General features: G+C 51.7%; 1 protein-coding gene across 2 annotated transcripts in view; it reads right to left on the bottom strand.

The window, feature by feature from the left end:
- The window catches only part of SYK (spleen associated tyrosine kinase), an 84,162-nt gene that overhangs the window by 22,105 nt on the left and 42,833 nt on the right, over window positions 1–19,224 (bottom strand). Inside the window, exons 4-7 of one of the 2 annotated variants that reach the window (XM_060610228.3) lie at window positions 13,782–13,920; window positions 10,251–10,332; window positions 9,851–9,900; window positions 8,160–8,228 (exon numbers count right to left, since the gene is read on the bottom strand). In XM_060610228.3, coding sequence (XP_060466211.1) covers window positions 8,160–8,228; window positions 9,851–9,900; window positions 10,251–10,332; window positions 13,782–13,920 — 340 coding nt within the window. The remainder of the gene's footprint in view (window positions 1–8,159; window positions 8,229–9,850; window positions 9,901–10,250; window positions 10,333–13,781; window positions 13,921–19,224) is intronic. The other variant, XM_060610229.3, reaches the window with a different exon arrangement.

Here is a 19,224-nt window from a genome sequence, read left to right as displayed (position 1 = left end):
AAATAAATAAACATTAAAAAACAAGAAACTGTGAATATCTACTGGCTGCTTCCACGCCCTCCCTGACTCCAAAGTGTCTACACAGTCCTAGTTTCTGCCTGTATCTTACCCTCCAGGGAGATCTAGCTATGTGTGGGGGAGATGCCAGAGTGGGGGGCACCAACCAGCCAGTGAGCTATTGGTCCCATGGGGACGCGGCTGCCGCTGGCCAGAGCCCAGTGCTGCTAATAATGACAATAATCACAGACCCCGTGCAGGGGGGGGGAACCTGTTCTCCGAACCCAAAGGAAAGGAAATCTGCCCAGTACTCCGAGCAGGTAACGGAAAACGGTTTGCTGGCCGTTATTAATGGCAACGACTCTTATTATTATTTATTTGATGTGCGTTAATTTGCATTATGAAATAAGAGGGTGTGGGGATGATCTACTCCTTACGTCCCTATAAACTTTCCCTCCTGAAAGTCTCCATCTTGAGTCTTCCTGGCCGCCTCCACCCCCTCAACTGAAAACAAGGGTCAATTGGTCAATTTGGTTCGTGGAAAAAAAAAATCACAATTCAAACTCTTTTTTTGGTTTGCTTTGGTGTGACTTGAATAGGGGCTTACATACCCATGAACCTCATCGGCGCCCAAACACCGGCCACGAAGAAGTGAAATACTGCCAGATTTTGGAGAAATTTAAAGAAACGGAGACATCAAGCTTAATTGTACATTGCCACTTGTTTTGCGCTACACAATGCGTCCTCACCTGCCCTCCTGACACCACAGGACCCGGAACCACAAGTATGATAATAGAGTCACAAGGCACCGCGGCCACGCCTCGGCCACTTGTCTCCAAAACCTTGACCTCCTTGCTCAGGCCGACTACCGAGCGCCACGGGCCCACTGCTCGCAGTGGCAAAGGCCCAGGTGACCACAGGCTATGGGACGCCCGCTCTCACATGTCAACCGGTGGTCCTGGCTCCACGTTCTCCTCCGACTACCTGAGCCTTCCCGCCGCACTCACAGGAGAGGCACCACGTGTCGAGGGTGCAAACTGTGTAAGGCACAGTCGTGCATTCGCTACACCCGAGCTTCGTCTTGCCCACCACTGGTGCTCCATAAAAATGTGCCAAACACATACCAACGAATGAATGAATGAGTGAGTGAATGAGTGAGTGAATGAATGAGTGAACGAAGATAATGTCTCAAAGCTGGGAGATGTGAAGAATGAGTCAGTGTGATTTAAAAACGATTTAGGGGCGCCTGGGTGGCTCGGTCGGTTGAGCGTCCGACTTCGGCTCAGGTCATGATCTCACGGTCTGTGAGTTCGAGCCCTGCATTGGGCTCTGTGCTGATGGCTCGGGGCCTGGAGCCTGCTTCAGATTCTGTGTCTCCCTCTCTCTCTGCCCCTCCCCTGCTTGTACTCTCTCTCTCTTAAAGATAAACGTTAAAAAATTTAAAAAAAAAAGCTTCTTTTAGGTTTACATTTACTAACCTTTCAACGTCTCTGATCTTGGCTGCAGGTGGGAAACTGAGATCCAAAGACAAAACTTTGACACGAGGACCCGCCGTCCTGGGCAAGGGGAGGGCACCAGCACCCCTTCTCCTGACCTTGAGACCTGCCCTGTGACCCTTAGAGCAGTATCCTGGGGCTATAACTGCTTCACCCTGAGCGAATGTTCTTCAGAGCAGTGGACTTCACAAATTAAAGGCAGAAGGCAGTGACCCGACAAGTGAATCCCATGGGGAAGGATTGGACAGCAGAGGTGGGGGTGTGTAAGTGACAGGGATGTCAGGGCACCAAGAGCAGGTGCGAACCACCAGTGACGGCCACGGTGACATCGGCAGGGTGGTGCTCACCCCCGGTCTGCCTCGGAGTGAGGACCCGGGTTGGGGTCTCCCTTGGAAGGTCAGGCAGGCCCCCGTTTTCAGCCGAGGAGGCCGTGTGGGCCACCACTCTGTTACGAGCCTTCACAGCCTGACCGAGCCCCACAGGACACTCCCTAACCACATCTGCTACCTGGCTGGGCCCCCAGGTCCTCCTCATCCTCACTGAGGGGGCAGGGGATGACACTCTGGAGAATGTTCTTCGGAAGAACTGGGAGATTTTCTGTCGTGTCAGTTACCAGGGCGGCAGTGACACTGTGACGAAAGTAAAGACGTAAAACGAGTTTCCTGTCTCCTGAAGTGTTCGATGAATACGCCACTTAGTAGGACAACGCCCAACACCCTCTGGGATCGAGGGTTCACAGCTGAAAAGAATTCAAAGACTTTGTACAGAATGGGCTCTGAGGCAGGATGCTAAGTTATAAAAGTATTGGTGAGTATTACAACTTGACATTTTAACTGAGTGAAAAACATACTGTGGGCCTATTATATCATTTATCATTATTCTTTCTGATTTGTGTCGGTGGTTTATCCCGCCCTAATCAGTATCAGCGCCCTGTCTGCATAGAGAACAAGGTGTAAACGAAATTTTGGCAGGGGCATTTTCCCCGTGTTTGCGGACGTTCCAAACAGAGCTCAGGCCCGCCGGCCACCACTAGATGGCGCTAGGTCCCTGCGTGTTCTGCGTCCCAAAGACCAACTTGCGCCTTTTCTTCAAGTTTTACACACGAAGGTGAAAACAGGTCACTCCACAACAACAAAAATAAGACCAGATTAGGTCTGAAATTCGAATCCCCCATCTCTCACTGGCCGGGCTTGACGGCAAGCGTAATATTCTCTGGGAGCCGATGTGTAGCTGGGGATTCAGAAGTGAACAGACGAGTAAAAATACATTGTCCTCACAGCGCCGACAGGTAACCCAGCTTCCTGACCCGTGTGTCTGGAGCTGTGTCCTAACATCCATTTCTAGACCTTAATTTTTAGATTCCTTGACAGACATTTCGCAGTCAGGCACAGCAGTAATGAAGGTGGCCCCATATGTGTCACCGTTGCAGGGACTAAGAAGGGGCTGTAGGCCTCAGAGCCATTGCGGATGGGGCTCTGGTCTCTGGTGGCATGACCGTGGTCCCAGTGGGGAGCAGGGACCCGCGGTCGAAGGCACACTTCCTCGGCCAGGGCACGGAACGATACCGAGTCTGCTTCAAATTCACGCCAACCGACACCTGAACCTCACGATTGATCCTCTCTCACCTTCGGAGCAGAGGTCCACAACGTGGCCCTTGACAGTGATGTGGAAACACGTTTTCTCAAGGGTCTGGGTCACTGATTCGGCGTTACCGTGTAAGTGGGTATGACTCCACAGCCCCTCTTTCCTTTCCTTCCCTCTTGCAACTCAGCCCCGGTGAACTGTGTATTTAAATATGAGCCTTAAAAATACCCCAGTCACCAGTGCAGAGGTTGGCATGAAACACAGGTTTCAGTGTGAAATTCTGGAACACGTTTCCACCGAGGTAAACGTCAATGCTGTGTGGCGCTTTGAGGGCACGCGCCTTGGTGACACGAGGCTGGGGTGCTGTCTTTTAAAATGCTGCTGTTCAGACTCTGCTGGTTCTCCGTTTGTGTGCTTAGCGAAACATGACGAACATTCTGGTATCTGGTAGTGGGAGGGGCTTCGTTCATTTAAGGATTTCCAGTCTTCAAAGCAAGTGTGTGGAGGGGTGGGGAGAGGGTGAATCATACTTGCATTCGTAATTTGACTTTGTTTCCGTGTTTAGGTATGAAGATGTTCCTAACCTCTAAGGAAAATTTTAAAATATCCCTGCTCCTAAGTTTTTATTAGGACATCTCTAATATCTGATTAACAAGCTTTTTCAAGTCAAAACACACTTTTCATTAACCACCCACATGCTAGAATTAATTCAAGTTCTGACATGTACTTTTTGTGTCTGAATCATTAAAAACAACTATGTATGTTGGTCAAATTAACAAACTCAAGAGCGTCATTTGCACCTTAGCTAACCAGACGGGGTATCTGACATAATTCCCCTAAATGCTTCCTCCTGACTGCTTCACGAATAGAAAATTCCTCTTCTATTTACAAAAACATAAATACCAGCTCTCCTAACATATTTCTGAATAGCGATTAAAATACATTTAATCCATAACTTAAATCACACAATGCTTCTTTATTGATATCTTTGGCATCTAGGGAAAATCAATGGATATTTCAAAAATGTTATAAATTTAAATAGGCAATAGCCTTTTTTTTTTTTTTTTGCCAGAGACGTATCTTCGTAGTATTAATCAGATTAGTTTCTTTTTTAAAAATGCTTATTTATTTTTGAGAAAGAGAGGGTGGGCAGGGGAGGGGCAGAGAGAGGGAGACACAGAATCTGAAGAGGCTCCAGGCTCTGAGCTGTCAGCACAGAGCCCGACTTGGGCTCAAACTCACAAACTGTGAGATCATGACCTGAGCTGAAGTAGGACGCTCAACCATCTGAGCCACCCGGGCACCCCAGATTAATTAGCTCCTAATCCTAATTCTAATTGGAAATTCTTTCTAATTTCCCTTTTTAAAAATATTATTAAATAAATTCAAGAGGTACAAATTTTAAAAGGCACGGCAGGGTTTACAACGAAACAGGAGTCTCCTTGACAGCCCTGTCTCGTACTCCCACAGCAACTGCTTTTACCGGTGTCTTTATTACTGTATTTCTTCCAGAACATTCTATATTCTATCAGCACATATTCGTCACTTGCAACTAACGCTGTATTTTGGAAACAATTCTAGATCTCAGCTGTCTCCCACAGTGTGAGTTTTATTGTAACTGGTTTCTTTCCCAATGATAGACTTTAAAATTGTTTTCAGACTTTGTCAGTTATACGGTGCTGGAGTAAACACCTTCACATATACGTGGTTGTGCATACATGTAAGAATATTACACACCTAGAGATAACATTGCAGGCAAGAAGTCACATGTGCTTTTATTTCTGGTGGATGTTATGAAACGACCTTTTTTTTCGAGGCTGTATCGCTTCCAGCAAAGTGTAGAAGGGCTTATTAGCCTCCTCCCACACCATGCCATCAAGCTTTTTACTTGGGTCCATTTCACAGATTGACATGACGGGGCACCAGAGGTTCAACTGGCATATCTCTCGTTATGAAATGGAGCGGCTTCCCCTATGTTTACATTTTCCTATGTTTTCCCTATAAGAGAAATACAAATATATTCGCTTTACTAATAACTACCTACTGACATCCTCTGCCGTTAGCCTGTTAATTAAAACTTTTACTGACTTACAGAATTTCTATATATTAAAGATCTTAGCCTTACACGTGTGTCATTACCAATACTTATTCCCAGTTTTTTATTTCCTTTGATGATATTATGTTCCTTATCCATGCATGTGTTTATTTTTAGGTAGTCTTACAGATATTTTAGGTAGTCTTAGTGATATATATTAATAGTTTAAGAAGAGGAGACATGTTTGGGGTGCCTGGGTGGCTCCAACTTTTGGTTAAGCGTCCAACTCTTGCTTTCAGTTCAGGTCATAGTCTCCGATTTCGTGAGTTCGAGTCCTGAGTCGGGTTCTGCACTGACCGTCGGGCTGTGCACCAGATACCAGAAACTGCTTGGCATTCTCTCTCTCTCTGTCTCTTCCCTCCTGCTCTCTCTCTCTCTCTCAAAATAAATTAATAAAAACTTAAAAAAAAAAAGAGGAGACACATTCCTTTAGTGTAAAGATCTACTACGTCTTTTCTAGATCTCTCCTTATTCACCGTGAGTGACTAAGCTGGCTTCAGCCTGCTTGGGACAGGGATGGGGTGGGGGTGAGTTGTCTCCTCCCAGGGCCGGGCTACTGTTTCCTGGGGTGATGGCTTATTGCTGTGTCAGTGTGGCTAGTCTGAGCTGTAATCTTCATTATTGAATCAAATTATCATCTTGGTACTGCTATGGAGGGATTCTGCAGATGTAATTGAAATCCCTAATTCGTTAATTTAAGATTATCATGGGTGGGCCTGGCTTAATCAGCTGAGAGTCCTTTGGGGAGAGTTGAGGCTTTGCCAAGAGAGAAAAAGAGAAAGGTGGAGGGCGGACTGACCCCCGGCTGCGGACGACAACTTTAAGCATCTCCGAAGAGTTCCGTCCTGCTCCTGAAGTTCTCTTCCTGACGGACGGTCTGCCCTACAGACACGGGACCCGCATATACAGCCCCCATAATAGCATAAGGCAAGTCCTTGTGACAAACCTATACTCGTATGTGAGTGCACACGTGTAGAGATGTGTGTGTATGTAAATATGTATGTACGCGTGTGTGTGTCTGTTTTGTACACAAATCTCCAGCTGGTCACGCTCCCTTGGCTGAACCCTGCGTGGTGCACTTAGGAACCACGTAACAAAGATACGCAAGAACGCTGTCTGTCTACAGTGAAACCGCCCATCCCTGGGGCTGCACCTGGGTTGGGGGGCTGTGTGTTGGCACATAGGGTTGGGCCACCATACAGGGGATCGTGAATAAACAAATCATGGCAACCGGCGGTGTGGCCCACGTCTACAGGGCATCCCCCATGGCAGACAGGCAGGCCCTGTGCGTGGAGGGGCCACGGAAGCCAGCGAGCAAGGGGTCTGGGCACCATGCATGTCCCGCATCCTGCCCCGAGCTCTTCTACGCAGCTCTGTCGGGGGCGGCGTCCGATTACAAACTCCTGAATCTTGTGTTTGACCATCAAACCCCGGTAGCAAGGTCGCAAAGTTGAACTACATTGTAATTACAGCCTTGGAAAGCTTACAGCTTGTGATTATGAACACGCACCTTGAAGCAGAATCCGCTTTGCATCACCTCGGTTGATGGGTGCCATCTGGCCCCTTCAGCAGGAAACACTGCTGGACCCCGGGCCTGTGAGCCCACAGGCGGAGCCCTCTCCCAAGGGAAGGGGCGAATGCCGAGGCCACGCGGGCCAGCAGGCGGCAGTGGGAGAGCTGTGCTGGGGAGCATGGGGGACGCTGACCTCTTCAGGGCCACAGCCTCAATCACATGCCGGTCCTGGGACCTTCTAGTTAACGCCAAGCGGTGTGGCAAAGTGGGCACTGGACACAGAGAATGTGTCACCTTGACAACCTGGTCCCCGACTCCTAAAATGCCACCCTTAGCAAAGGCAGCCTCGAACGTAGCACCCCCCCCCCCCACCCAAAGCACTGCCCCCTCCTAGCTGAGTCTTCCTGCGGGCTGACCCACGCTTCCTGGGCCCTTGACATTCAGACAGCCATTCCGTTTCATTCAGCTCATCAAACGTCACGCTCAGCTCTCCTCTCTGGCCTGCCGTCAGCGCGACTGAGAACGCCTTCAGTAGGATGGCCCGCTTGGAACATTCCTCCTAAACGAAATCTCAGGACTTTTATGCTTTTTCGTTTCTGTAGTTTCTAGCAAGTACTGTAGCCAACTTGCATCCTGTGTTGATGCCCAACTGTATGTCTGGGAAAATGCCAATTGATGTGAACGTGGAAAGAATTAGTAACGAAAGAATTTTCTACCACCAATGATAAAAGCGCAAAAAGCAATCAATACATACTATATGTCTGTGTATCTACACACACACACACACACACACACACACACGCACATATATATATATATGGAGATGATTCATTATAAGTAAAAATCGTTAAAGTAATTCGGCTTCTTTCCTCCTAATCCAATCACACAGCCAAATATAAAACCCCTTCCTATGTCAACCTTACTGCCCCATAAAGAAAACAGGTATTTCTAATCCTCAAATGTCCATGTCTGTCTTCATGCACGTTCTACCTCCAGTTCCGTGCTGGAAGCCGACAGCCGTCGCACTTGGTGTCCACAAAATAAACCGTCTTAGGCGCTAAACCCTGGCATTCCTCCCGGCAGCGTGTGATTTGTGCGACCGGCTCCCATTCCTGCAACACGGGATTCTGGCAACAAAGTCACGCGGCTCGCTTTGAAACGATTTTCCGACACGAGGCTCCCACTTTCCCCGTTGACCCAAATGACTTTCAAGCACACATTCAGCAGAGAGGGCACGCTCGCGGCGTGGACTTGGTGGCAGTGACTGGACCCACAAGGAAAGCACAGGAGGCCCGGGAGGGGGCTGCCGACCGGGGCTGCACACGGCAGACAGGAGAGCAGAGCAGCGGGGCGGGGGGTGGGGGGGGGGTCAGGGCAGCGCACGCAGAGGCCAGAGGGCACCGGAGCGGGGGTGCCGCGTACGGGACAGTCCTACCACTCAGTCAAGGACCGCAAGCAGGGGACGCTTTAGCACCTTTCTGTGGCCAGGCTTTGGGAAGGAGTATGATTTGATTCTTGAGATAATTCCACCCGCTGACCATGTCTAGAAACCATAACGGCAAAGAGGAATAGTAAATGTTTCAGAAAACAAACACGGGCTACCTTACATGACATACTATTTCGACTTGCTTTACAATGATCACCGCCAGCCCCCTCCACGTTCCGCTAGGAGATTCAGCACCAGCAACACTGGGTCACTGGGGAGGCTTCAGGAGAAGCCCACCACGTGAGCAGAAGGATCGGGAAAAATATTTTGGTAACAGTTCCCATGGAGAGCTATAAGATCAGGGCTGTTACGTTAAATAGCTCCTGTATCATATAGATTACTGAATCACAAACTCGAGGCAAATCATTCTAAAGAATAAATCAGATGGTGCCCAATTCTGTTACATCTTTGGGGTGTTGGTTCTAAGGTGTTTGTGGAAATTCCAGATTAGGACACGTAGGGCATGTATTTATTTTTTTTCCCTGTATGTGTCTCACCAGTTAATAAAAAGGTTTTCCAGAATAGCTAACGTCCTGAAGCTATTGGGTGATGCGTGGCTACATACAGGCTTGATGTTCTTTTATGAGCTCTCAGCCCTGAGCCCTCACCCATCTCAGAGGAAGAGAAATCTGTTTCATGGAACACACATGTTCCAGTAGACTCTCCAGGCCCAGGAGCCGCGTAAAGCGTAAAATAAAATGATCACTCCACAGAGGTGCTATATTTTAGATGCTGGGGCCAAAGTTCACTGGTACTTTAGCAAATTCCTAATCGCCCCATCCAGTGGCGGCTACTGGTCCCAGAGAGCCTCGCTGCTTCAACACAGACACAGCCCCTGAGCCGTCAACGGGCCTTACCCGGGGCAGAACGTTTATTCTCTGTGGATTTTGTTTTTTAAGGGTTAACAGGCAAATCGGGAGACGTGGAGCACACAACTCAGGATGGGGGAATTTTATACTTTAAAGGACACCTAAGGTGCACACCGAGGTCCCCCAAAAGGAGCAGGACCCAGTCCTGTCTTGAGTATAAACCTGTGTGTCAGCTTGGGACAGTCGGGAGGTAGGAGACTGGCAGGATTCTCTCTTTAGGGGCGTGTGCTGGGCAAGCCCACGTGGAGACATGGGGACAGGTGACATTCTCACCTCCTACTGACATGGAGGGAGAGGCCAGTACCTGCCTTCTCTAGGGGCTTCTCCTCGTCTGATGCAGCTGAGCACCCCAGCCCCTCCCCAAACCTCCTCTGCTAAGCTACTGCCAGACCAGCTCTCCTGAAAGGTCGAGTCTTCTGAGAACGATGATTTAACCAAGAGAGCTGGGGGGGGGGGGGCGCGGGCTCAGTGACACATCTTATACCCCAGACTCACTACAGCGACCACGCACACGATCTCATGGATCGTGCACACGGCTCCACACAGATGGCTCAGGGCTGGGCCAGAGCCGGGGGCTACCACTCCCGAATCCACCAGGGGGCGTACTTCTGATTTAACACTGGGTGTCCCAGTGTAACCTACAAATAGCCTCCACCGGCCTGGAACTAAAAGTAGGCTGATTCTAGCTGACACCCCCCTGGTCGCAGTTTACCAAGGTGACAAAAGCAACAGTCACCTCTACCCTTGAGTGCTAAACCTTGCACTAACATATGGCCTCTTCACCCAAGGGGCAGTTCTGGTAACACTTACTGCAGGATGTGGACCTGGGAGGGGCGCCCGGGCTCCGAAGTTGATATTTCCTGGGTGGAAAGAGCACGGTCGGTTAGGGCTAAGTCCCGGGAAACCCGCAACACGCCTCCCTGCCCCCCGCAGATCACTCAGCCTGACTGTCCAACTGTCCTGCCTGGGGCGCCATTTTTTTTCGATGTCTTCTCTTCACTCGCCTTTCTTACCCACGTAGTTAGAATCAGTCCGTTTTCTAAGGTTAAAGTTATTGGCTACATTTTGATTAATTGGACTGATCCGACATTTTTTATTGATCTGTAAAAGTAAGTCCTCATCCCACCTGAACCTGGGACAGGCCAAAAGGAACACGAGGCTGATTGTTGTCAACATCTGAGACACAGAGATTCCAACATCAGGGACTCACCTGTCTGCCCGCCAATTTTCTGACATGGAACTGTAAGAACTCTTAACAGCCCATCTGCTTTATAAGAATAATGCTCCACTAGCTGAAAAAGAAGAAAGTAAGAGCCATGCATTACGGAGGCAGGAAATGGAGAAATCCCACCTGGGGCAGCCGACTCCCCTTTCAGACCTTAAATGTGGCTCGAGGACAATAAAACATGCTTCCTTGGGAGCTCATCCTGCTCCCTTCCCATGGCCCCTCCCCCTGGCCTCAGATTCTGGACTGAAGTCTACATGCCACCTCCCATCTGGACTTGACCTCACTCTCCCCACACCCTTGCATCCACCCATCCACCCACCCATCCATCCATCCACTCATCCATCCATCCATCTACCCACCCACCCAGCCAGCCAGCCACTCATCCATCCATCCATCCATCCATCCATCCATCCCCCCAACCAGCCACTCATCCATCCATCCATCCATCCATCCACCCATCCACCCACCCACCCATCTACCCATCCACCCACCCACCCACCCATCCATCCACCCATCCAGCCAGTCAGCCACTCATCCATCCATCCATCCATCCATCCATCCATCCATCCACCCATCCACCCACTCATCCTCCCACCCATCCATCCACTCACCCATCCACCCATCTACCCACCCATCCATCTATTCATTCACCCATCCAACCAACCATCCATTCCATCAGCCCTCCCTCCCTTCTTTTTTCAATAGCTAGCTCCATTTATTTGTTTATTTCTCCTACATCCGTATGATGTTATAAAAACAAATTCAGCATGCTAACATTTCTTCCTTTATTCAGTCATTCATGCTAAGCCCCAAGGCAGGACCAAAGGCAAACTAAGATGAATGAGGCATATTTCCTATTCCTGAAGTGCTTCCTTTCTTGATGGAGAGACAGGTAAAGGAATCACAATATACTATTAGTCATCGGTTAATGCTGTACAAGAGCTGTGGGCAAAGGCTTTGGAGGTACCAAGTCATTCAGCCCAAAAGTTTCAGGGAGAAGATGTCAGAGCTGGGTCATCAGGACAGGGTCTTCTAGAGAATGACCTTATGTTGACAGAATGTGGCCATCCTTGGCTAACAGCTCCCAGAAAACCATGACTCATCATGTCCAATTGGCCCATTAAAAAATTAATTAATGGCAAGTAGATTTATTTGTATCTCATCAAAATTACACAATAAGAAGACAGCCTTGGTATTTCATATTTTCTCTCAAACAGACATCTCTTCAGACAACCTAGAATCTTCATATCTGGTATCTGTTCCTTCTCTGTTTATTGGTACCTTTTCCAGTTAAGGACCCTGCTCTTGAATCTCCTCTCAAAACTTACCTGCTTGGGTGAATGTTTGTATCTGTAATTTTTTTTTAAGTAGGCTCCATGCCCAAGGTGGGGCCTGAACTCACGACTGCGAGATCCAGAGTGGTATGCTCTACCGAAGGAGCCAGTCAGGCGCCCCTGAGCAAATATATTTTACCCTTCCAGGAAGCACTCTCTTTTTACGTCGTCTTTTATTGGGGTAAGATCTACCTCTAAGCAGGTGTTTCAACGAGACCAGCCCTAACACGCTTCTGAAATAGACACAGAGGCTCTGTCCACTCCATTGAATGTAACAGCGTGTCCTCGGGCTGACAGTATCGAGGTCCCTCCAGCAGTGAGGTGCCTGTCCATCTTTCCAGTGTCATTCAAATATCTTGTGTTTTCTGACACTGTACCGACCAGGGTGCCTGGACGGTGGGCTTGCACATGAGCGTTTCCCTCCCGGGCAGGGGTCAGCAAACTTCCTCTACAAGGGGCTGGACAGAGATAGTTTAGGCTTTTTTCAGGCCACTTTCCCTGTCACACAGTCCTTTCTTAAAAAAAAAAAAAAAAAAAAAAGCACTTTGAAGTATAAAAACCACTTCTTCCATAACTATACAAAAACAGGCTAAGGGCCAGATTAGGTCCTGGTTTGCTGACTCCGTCCCCAAAGTAAGCCAGTCCAGCCAAGTTTAGCAATTCCCAACTCCCAGGGAAACAGCTCCGGGCTCCTGGGGGGGGCGGCCCATGAACGGCGGCCCCTCATGTGGCTCTCAAGAAAAAAAAAAACCACTGAAATCACACCTGTCAAAGTGGAAGGCAGTGCTGGCCTTCTGAGGCTCTTTCTTAAGCCCAAGGGCTAGAAAACACACACGGGGAAAGATATTAGCTAGGGCTGGACACTGACATGCCAGAGGAATCCACGAATACGGGTAGAATCTTGGGAAGAAACTCCAACAATTAGAGACGGTTAATGCTGGGATGAGCCAGTGTGCTGACCTTGGCACTGTGCGTGAACTCACACAAAGGAAATGGTCATCCCGGAGAAGTCCAACGGCTCTGTGGCCGTGTCCTGGTCATGACACCGGGGCCCCCGAGCAGTCGTGCTGGAGGACAGACCCGGGGCCCTTATGTGCACACCATCCACAATTCTTGTAGGAGGTGAGAAACGCTGGTGGGAATTAATACCCACCAGCAACGTCCCCTACTCATCTCTGAGCTGCATTGGGCACTCGTATCTGGTAGGCTGAACGCTCTCTCAAACTGGTGCTGGTGAGTTAAAGCAGAGCCCGTGGTCACTAACGAGCCACACGGCAGACGATGCCGGTGTTACGACCCATGTGAATAAAGACCCAAACCCCCGGCATTCAGAAAAGAGGTATTCCTTTTCCAGCCACAGCATTAGGAACCAGAATACATTAGGTGGTGGTTACTGTGCTTTCAAGGAACGAGAATCCTTTCTGCCGGTTTTCAAGCAGATGGATTTTGAGTGGAGCCCTTTCCTGCTATCGGCACCGGTGGGGTTTGGGGAGTGGGCACGTGGACACAACCCTCGTTGCGTTCCTCACCCACGAAAGCTCCGTGTGGTGGCCACTCGGGCCAGCAGAGTCCCTGGGGTTTCTCTGCTGCTGGACCCAGGAGGTTACAGGGTGCCTGGATGAAGTGATGTGTGCAGCACGGCCACGGCCGTGGCCGTGGCCACGTGTCGCTGTGATGGAAATGAAAACAAGCAGTGTGTTCCCACCTCCGCCCGCTGGAAAGTGCGACGGCATCGATTCCCTGCTCCTCGGTCCCTGCGTGTCTCCCGAATTATGAGCCATATTGGGGTTTACTAGAGGTTGGGTGAAAAAGAATCCCTTTTCAGACCAGAGCTGAAAAATCCTGAATCACCCAGGGAGCGCTGAGTCTCCTTCGTTTCCAGAGCTTCCTTCTGCAGCGAGCAAGCACCCGATGCTTTATATAGAGCGAGAAGTGCTCCCAGTCCCCAAGGCATGGCCTCCTGTTCACCTCTGAGCACAGCTCTCCGGGGTGGCCGGCGGGGGCGGGGGGGGCCCTCCATGGTGCCCAGAACTTCTGGATTCCAGAGCCTCATGCACCTGACATCCCCACCCCTGGCCCAGGCTTCCAGGTACCTGAGGGTTGAAAGGAGCCCCTACCAGGACCCAGGTAGGCTTGGGCTTGAAAGGTGGGCTTTCTCCCTCGTGAGGACGGCCCATACCTGCCAGAGCGTGTCGAACTTCTTCCCGTCGGGGATGGAGAGCTTCCCCGTTTTGTCCTTATCGATGCGGTAGTGCAGTACCTTCCCCTCATGCAGCAGGCACAGGGCATAAGACCCGTTGTCGTTCCTGTCCCGGATCCTGCAAGACAGGAGGCGGCGCGTCAAACCCACACCTGCCCCATGTGCCGCCCGCAGTGCCCGACCTGGGCTCCGGGGCTTGGCCCCCCCGCATAGAGAGGCCCGGCCGGACCCTTGGGTGGGCAGCAGGGGGAGCCCAGGTTCTGTGGGCGAGTCTCCGTCCACCTGGGGGAGCCGCCCAGGCAGGCCACCAGCACAGGGCACCCACGGCACAGGGAGAGTCTCTGCGCTGGCCTCTCTTCCCCCGGGTCTGCGTCTGGGGCACAGTCCCAGAAGCCGCAGCACCGCCGGCCGACTCGGCCCCGGGTGCAGCGTGGACGTGCCTGGGAAGCGTCTTACGTCGGAAACTTCCCGACCACAGATGGAGGGGGCGAGGGCCCCCTCTTCCCAGGGTCTTTGGGGCCCTGGCATTTTCCACAACGAGGAAACTAAGCCCCCAAAACGTTTCGCAGCGTGCCCCAGGGCACCGTATTTTGGGAAGAGCTCGAGTGACTGTGCCACGCTGCGTGGGATTTCCGTGCTTTGGGAAAATTTCGGACGCCTCCTTCCGGTTGCAAGAGGTCATGCCCCCGAGACGGGCGTTGGAAACACGTGTGGTCCCCCTCTCCCGCCTGTGGACTCATCCCCAAAGGGAAGTGGACACAGACGGCCGAGCTGTGTGCCGGGTGGGGCTGGACGTTTGCTCTAAGAATACATTTCTCACCAAGTCACAGTTGGTTGTGCATGTTGGCCGGGCGGCCTCCACACCCCACTGCTCTGGGCAGCTGGTGCGGGTGCAGGAACACACCCAGACCCCCCTTCTGAAACCTTCTGCACCTTCAGAACAGCTCCTTCCTCCCAACCCAGCCACGCCGCCAGCACCCCAGGCGTGAACCTGTCTTCACAGCCCCGCGGCCGGCTAAGGCCTGTTCGTCGTTGTCAAAACAAAAAACAACCACACAGAAGGGGTAAGACCTATTTTCATACGGGAGGAGAACGGAGTCTTCTTTATAAGAAGCTCTTTTACAATGTGGAATGCGGGACTGCTCATATTTTACTCCATAAGCACCTGCGGCCAACAAAAAGGGTGACTTGGAGGGATGAAGAACTCGGTGAAATGAACCCTGAGCGTGAAAAATTGACACATGCGCATACCAAAGGAGACCGCGGGAGGACAATGTCCATGGGCTGTTCCAAAACAGCACCCTCCTTGACTTACAGCCTTTTAGATCTTTGACCTCAGGGTCCTGGAAGCAAGAAAAGGGATCCAAACTCCAGTTTTCTGAATTCGTGCCTAAATTCCAGCACTCCATCTTGCCCGATGCCCGGATTGAAATTTTCTTGTTAAAATTGAGACGGGGGATGGCAGATTGCCCAGGGGGGATGGTGGGACCAGAATAATCCGGGAAACGCAGAGTAAGACCACGGTGGAAACACCCCTGGGCACCCTTCAGACTGGCCAAAATGAGAAAGGCTGATAATACCAAGTGCTGCCTAAAAACACGGTAGCAGGTGCCCTCCATGGTGCTGGGTGGAGTATGATTCTGATCATCCACTTTTGGGAGACAGCTTGGAACTCTCTATGGGTCTCAAACCTGTTCAGTCCTTGGGAAGCAGAAATCCACACTCCTAGGTAAAAAAAAACCGATGCCCCCCCTGTGCCCAGAAAGTATGCGGGTGTGTTTACAGCAGCTTTATCTGTGATTGTCCCAAACCGTAAACAACCTAAATACAGGTCCACTGACTGCAGACAGAATGAGTACGTAAACTCTGGGGTATTCGCACGACGCAACATCACAGAACAATCCGACGGCCGAATGGCAATGACACAGACCACAGGGGACTCCCGGGAGCATAAAACACACGCCACGATTCCACGTGCACGTGGTTCCCAAACAGGCAAGAGCAAATGGTTTGTTTAGAGGTGCACACCTAGATCCTAGGTGATAAAACCGAAGAAGAAGAAGAAAAAAAATTGAGGGTACGTCGGGCACCAGAATCCAGGAAGTGGTGTCCTCGAGCTGTGAGCGGGGCGGGCCCCCCGCCACATTGGTTTTCCTTCTCTCCCCTGGCAGTGTTTGCTTTGTGAGTATTCACGGATCTGCACCTAAACACGGCGATGCACTCACTCGTGTGTTTTCTGTTTCGTGAGAAAAACAGTATAAAGAGAGATCTGGCGCAAGGAGGAGATACGGCGGGTCTTGCTTTTGGACAAGGGATTTCTGCAAAAGCACACACCTCCTTCGGCCCCCTCCCACCCCCTATTGGTACCCCCCCCCGCCACCCCCAGCCCCAGGGCACAGGCCCTGAAGCAGAGTCCTTCTGTCCCGGAGCTCCAGCCAGGCAGCCTGTGGCCAGCTCACGGGGATCCCGGCAGCGACAGCCAGCCGGGCAGCAGACAAGCTGCTTGACAGGCCCCCCCCCCCCCCATGGCAGCTGGCAGGAAACGAGGGCAGAGAAGGAAACCCACAGGCCCAACTTCTGTAGGTGGCGAGGACCAGAGGCCCGGTGACGCTAACGGCCGGCAGCTGTGAGGTATCTGCTGGCTTCAGGCAGATCCTGGGCTGGGCTATTTTTAATCTAACACACGCGGAAAACTGGTTTGGAAGCCGAAGCGGCCCCTCCTGCTCCCCCAGAAAGCTCGCTCTGCCCCAGCACTCCCACCAGGTTTGTGGCACTGACCCCTCCCCCGCAAAGAGGGGGAGCAAAGGCTCAGCTCCCAGCTCCTCTCCTGCATTAGGGGCCAGCCAGCCTCAGGCACGTTCGCGGAAGCCCCAGAATGTCTCTTCCCCTGTGGGTCTCTTGGAAGAAGCAAGCCGACAACACATTCGTGTTTTGTTATCACGGTGCTGTGAACTGTAGCCGGGCGGCAAAGCTGTCGCACGGCGACTCTCCTTGGTCGGAGGGCAGCAGAGGGCAGGAGAGCCCCCCGCCTCCCAGGCTGCGTGCCTCAGGCTCTGGGCTGGGCTGGCCTTGCCCCTAACAGATGCCCAAGCCCTTGGCCCAGGAGGGGTGGTGGGGGGTGGGGGGTGGGGTGGAGGCCTGGAGCAGCTGCCCCCTTGTCCACCCTCCGACGCCTCCTAGATCAGAGAGGATGTGTGCTGGCAATGCCCAGGCAGTGGCAGGGAGGGGAGGACCACCCCCCTCTCTGCCACCCAGGTCCTGACACGTTGTGCCATGTCTGCGGCAGACAGAACAGGACAGCAGGGCACAGCCTCCTGTGTGGCCACAGAGCCACAGAGCGTGGCTGGCTGGAGGGGATGAGGGCTGGGGTGGCCGTGTGTACCCGACGATGGCCGTGGCTGGAGTGGGCTGTCCGGACAGACTGGGAGGGCTCGCCCCTCCCGTCCAGGGTAGTGACGTGCTGGGCGGGACCTCAGGCCAACCGTCCACGGAAGAGGAGAGCTGGAGGGCTGGTGCCCTCCCGGTCCGCAAGAGACGCAGGGAAATGCACCTTCTGGGCACCGTCGCCTTGCATCATAGCGAAAGGAGGCACATGTACGCTCCATGCAAAGCAGGACCGGCACGGAATGCGGGTCCGCATCTGACGCCTCCGTCTCTCCCCTGGCCCGTGGAACCGGGTCATGCCCCTCCTCTCAGCTTCACGGGCGCCTTGGTCGGATCAACGGGCTGCTACTGTCATCAGCCCACAGCCCTTTGAACGTTTACTTTAGACAGGCCGTGCCGCGACGCTGACCCGGACCCACAGAGCCACACGTGTCAAACAACGTGGTGTCCCTTGACCGCTGATGGGGGCACCGGACGGTCACTGCAGCACGTGGGGCTGGGGGCCAGCCCCACCCGATCTCACTCATCAGCGGACAAGGGCAAGGGCTTTCCTAAACCCACACCCTGCTTTTCAAACTTAAGTATATAACAAGAAGGGAGGTGGAGCCTGAGCTGGGGAAAGGGGGCAGTAAATACAAAGAGCGACAACAAAAATGTGGGTTTGGTGTAAGGGCAAATATGCTTATGGCCCTGCCGCGGACAGGGCAGCGGGGCCGCTGGACCCGAAGAAGAGGTCCTCCCAGGCTCTGGGAGACAGCAGTCCCGACACAGGAGGCTCAGGATTCCCACAGGTGCATGGCGATCAAACTGAGCTCGAAAAGATCACGAAGACATAAGGAAACGTGAATTACGAGATCGAGGGCAGGGAGGGAAGGAGAGTGGAGGACACAGAGGTTTGAACCCTTAAGGACTTTCATATTGGAGTCACCGATCACTGGAAGGTTGAGCTCCCTGTGTACGAAGTGTTCAAGGAAACAAGAGGGGCAATCGTGGGGCGCCTGGGGGGCTCGGTCCGTTGCGCGTCCCATTCCTGATTTCAGCTCAGGTAACGATCTCAGGGTTTTGAGACTGAGTCCCGCATCAGGCTCGGCACTGAGGGTGCAGCCTGCTTGAGATTCTCTCTCTCTCTCCCTCTTGCCCCTCCCCACTCTCGCTCTCTTTCTCTCTCTCCCTCTCTCTCTAAAAATAAAGAATAAAAAAGGTGGAATTGCAAATATGACCAAGCGATAAAATACTCTACACATGCCCAGGAATGTTAGAGAAACCACCACCGCAACAAAGAGAACCGCTAGAAATTAAAAAAAAAAAAAAATGTCATTGGTGGCGGGAGAAAACAGTGGTTCAGTTTAAAAGCAGATTAGACACATGAAGTGCCATTTAGTGAACTGGAAGGACGGACACAAAGACATTACACAGGCCAGCACATGGAGAAAAGACGACAGAACGTGAGAAACGATACACAGGATGAATTCAGAAGGTCTATGAGATGTTTAACAGGAGCCTCTGAAGGAACGAATGCTAAGAAAGAGAGTAGCAGTTGAGGAAAAACTGGCTGAATATTTTCCAGAACTGATGGAAGAAAAGACTCCATGGTTGTAGGGAGCAGACACACGGCGACCACCTAGGCTTAACTCCGTGCACGGTACCTTGTTCGCCTCCGTAACAACTCAGACAAAACATCAGCTTCCTTCCCCGTTGTGTCATTGAGCAATCTGAGGCCAGAGAGGCAAATTAAATCACATTTGTTCCTTGTTCACAGGGAATACAAGCGTGCATCCTTATAAGCCATCTCAGTGTCTCTGACGAACGTGCCATATTGTGACTGTGTATTTCTTGAATGGCAATGAGTCGTAATTGCATTGAAAAGCATCACTAATGGGGCATCCGGGTGGCTCAGTCGGTTAAACGTCCAGCTTTGGCTCAGTTCATGATCTCGCGGTTCATGGGTTTGAGCTGACAGCTTGGAGCCTGGATCCTGCTTGGGATTCTGTGTCTCCCTCCCTTCCTGCCCCTGCCCTGCTCGTGCTCTGTCTCTCTC

Source organism: Panthera onca, chromosome D4 (assembly GCF_046562875.1).
Source record: "Panthera onca isolate mPanOnc1 chromosome D4, mPanOnc1 haplotype 2, whole genome shotgun sequence".
Classification (NCBI taxonomy): Eukaryota; Metazoa; Chordata; class Mammalia; order Carnivora; family Felidae; genus Panthera; species Panthera onca.
This window is presented reverse-complemented; position numbering and strand designations above follow the sequence as displayed.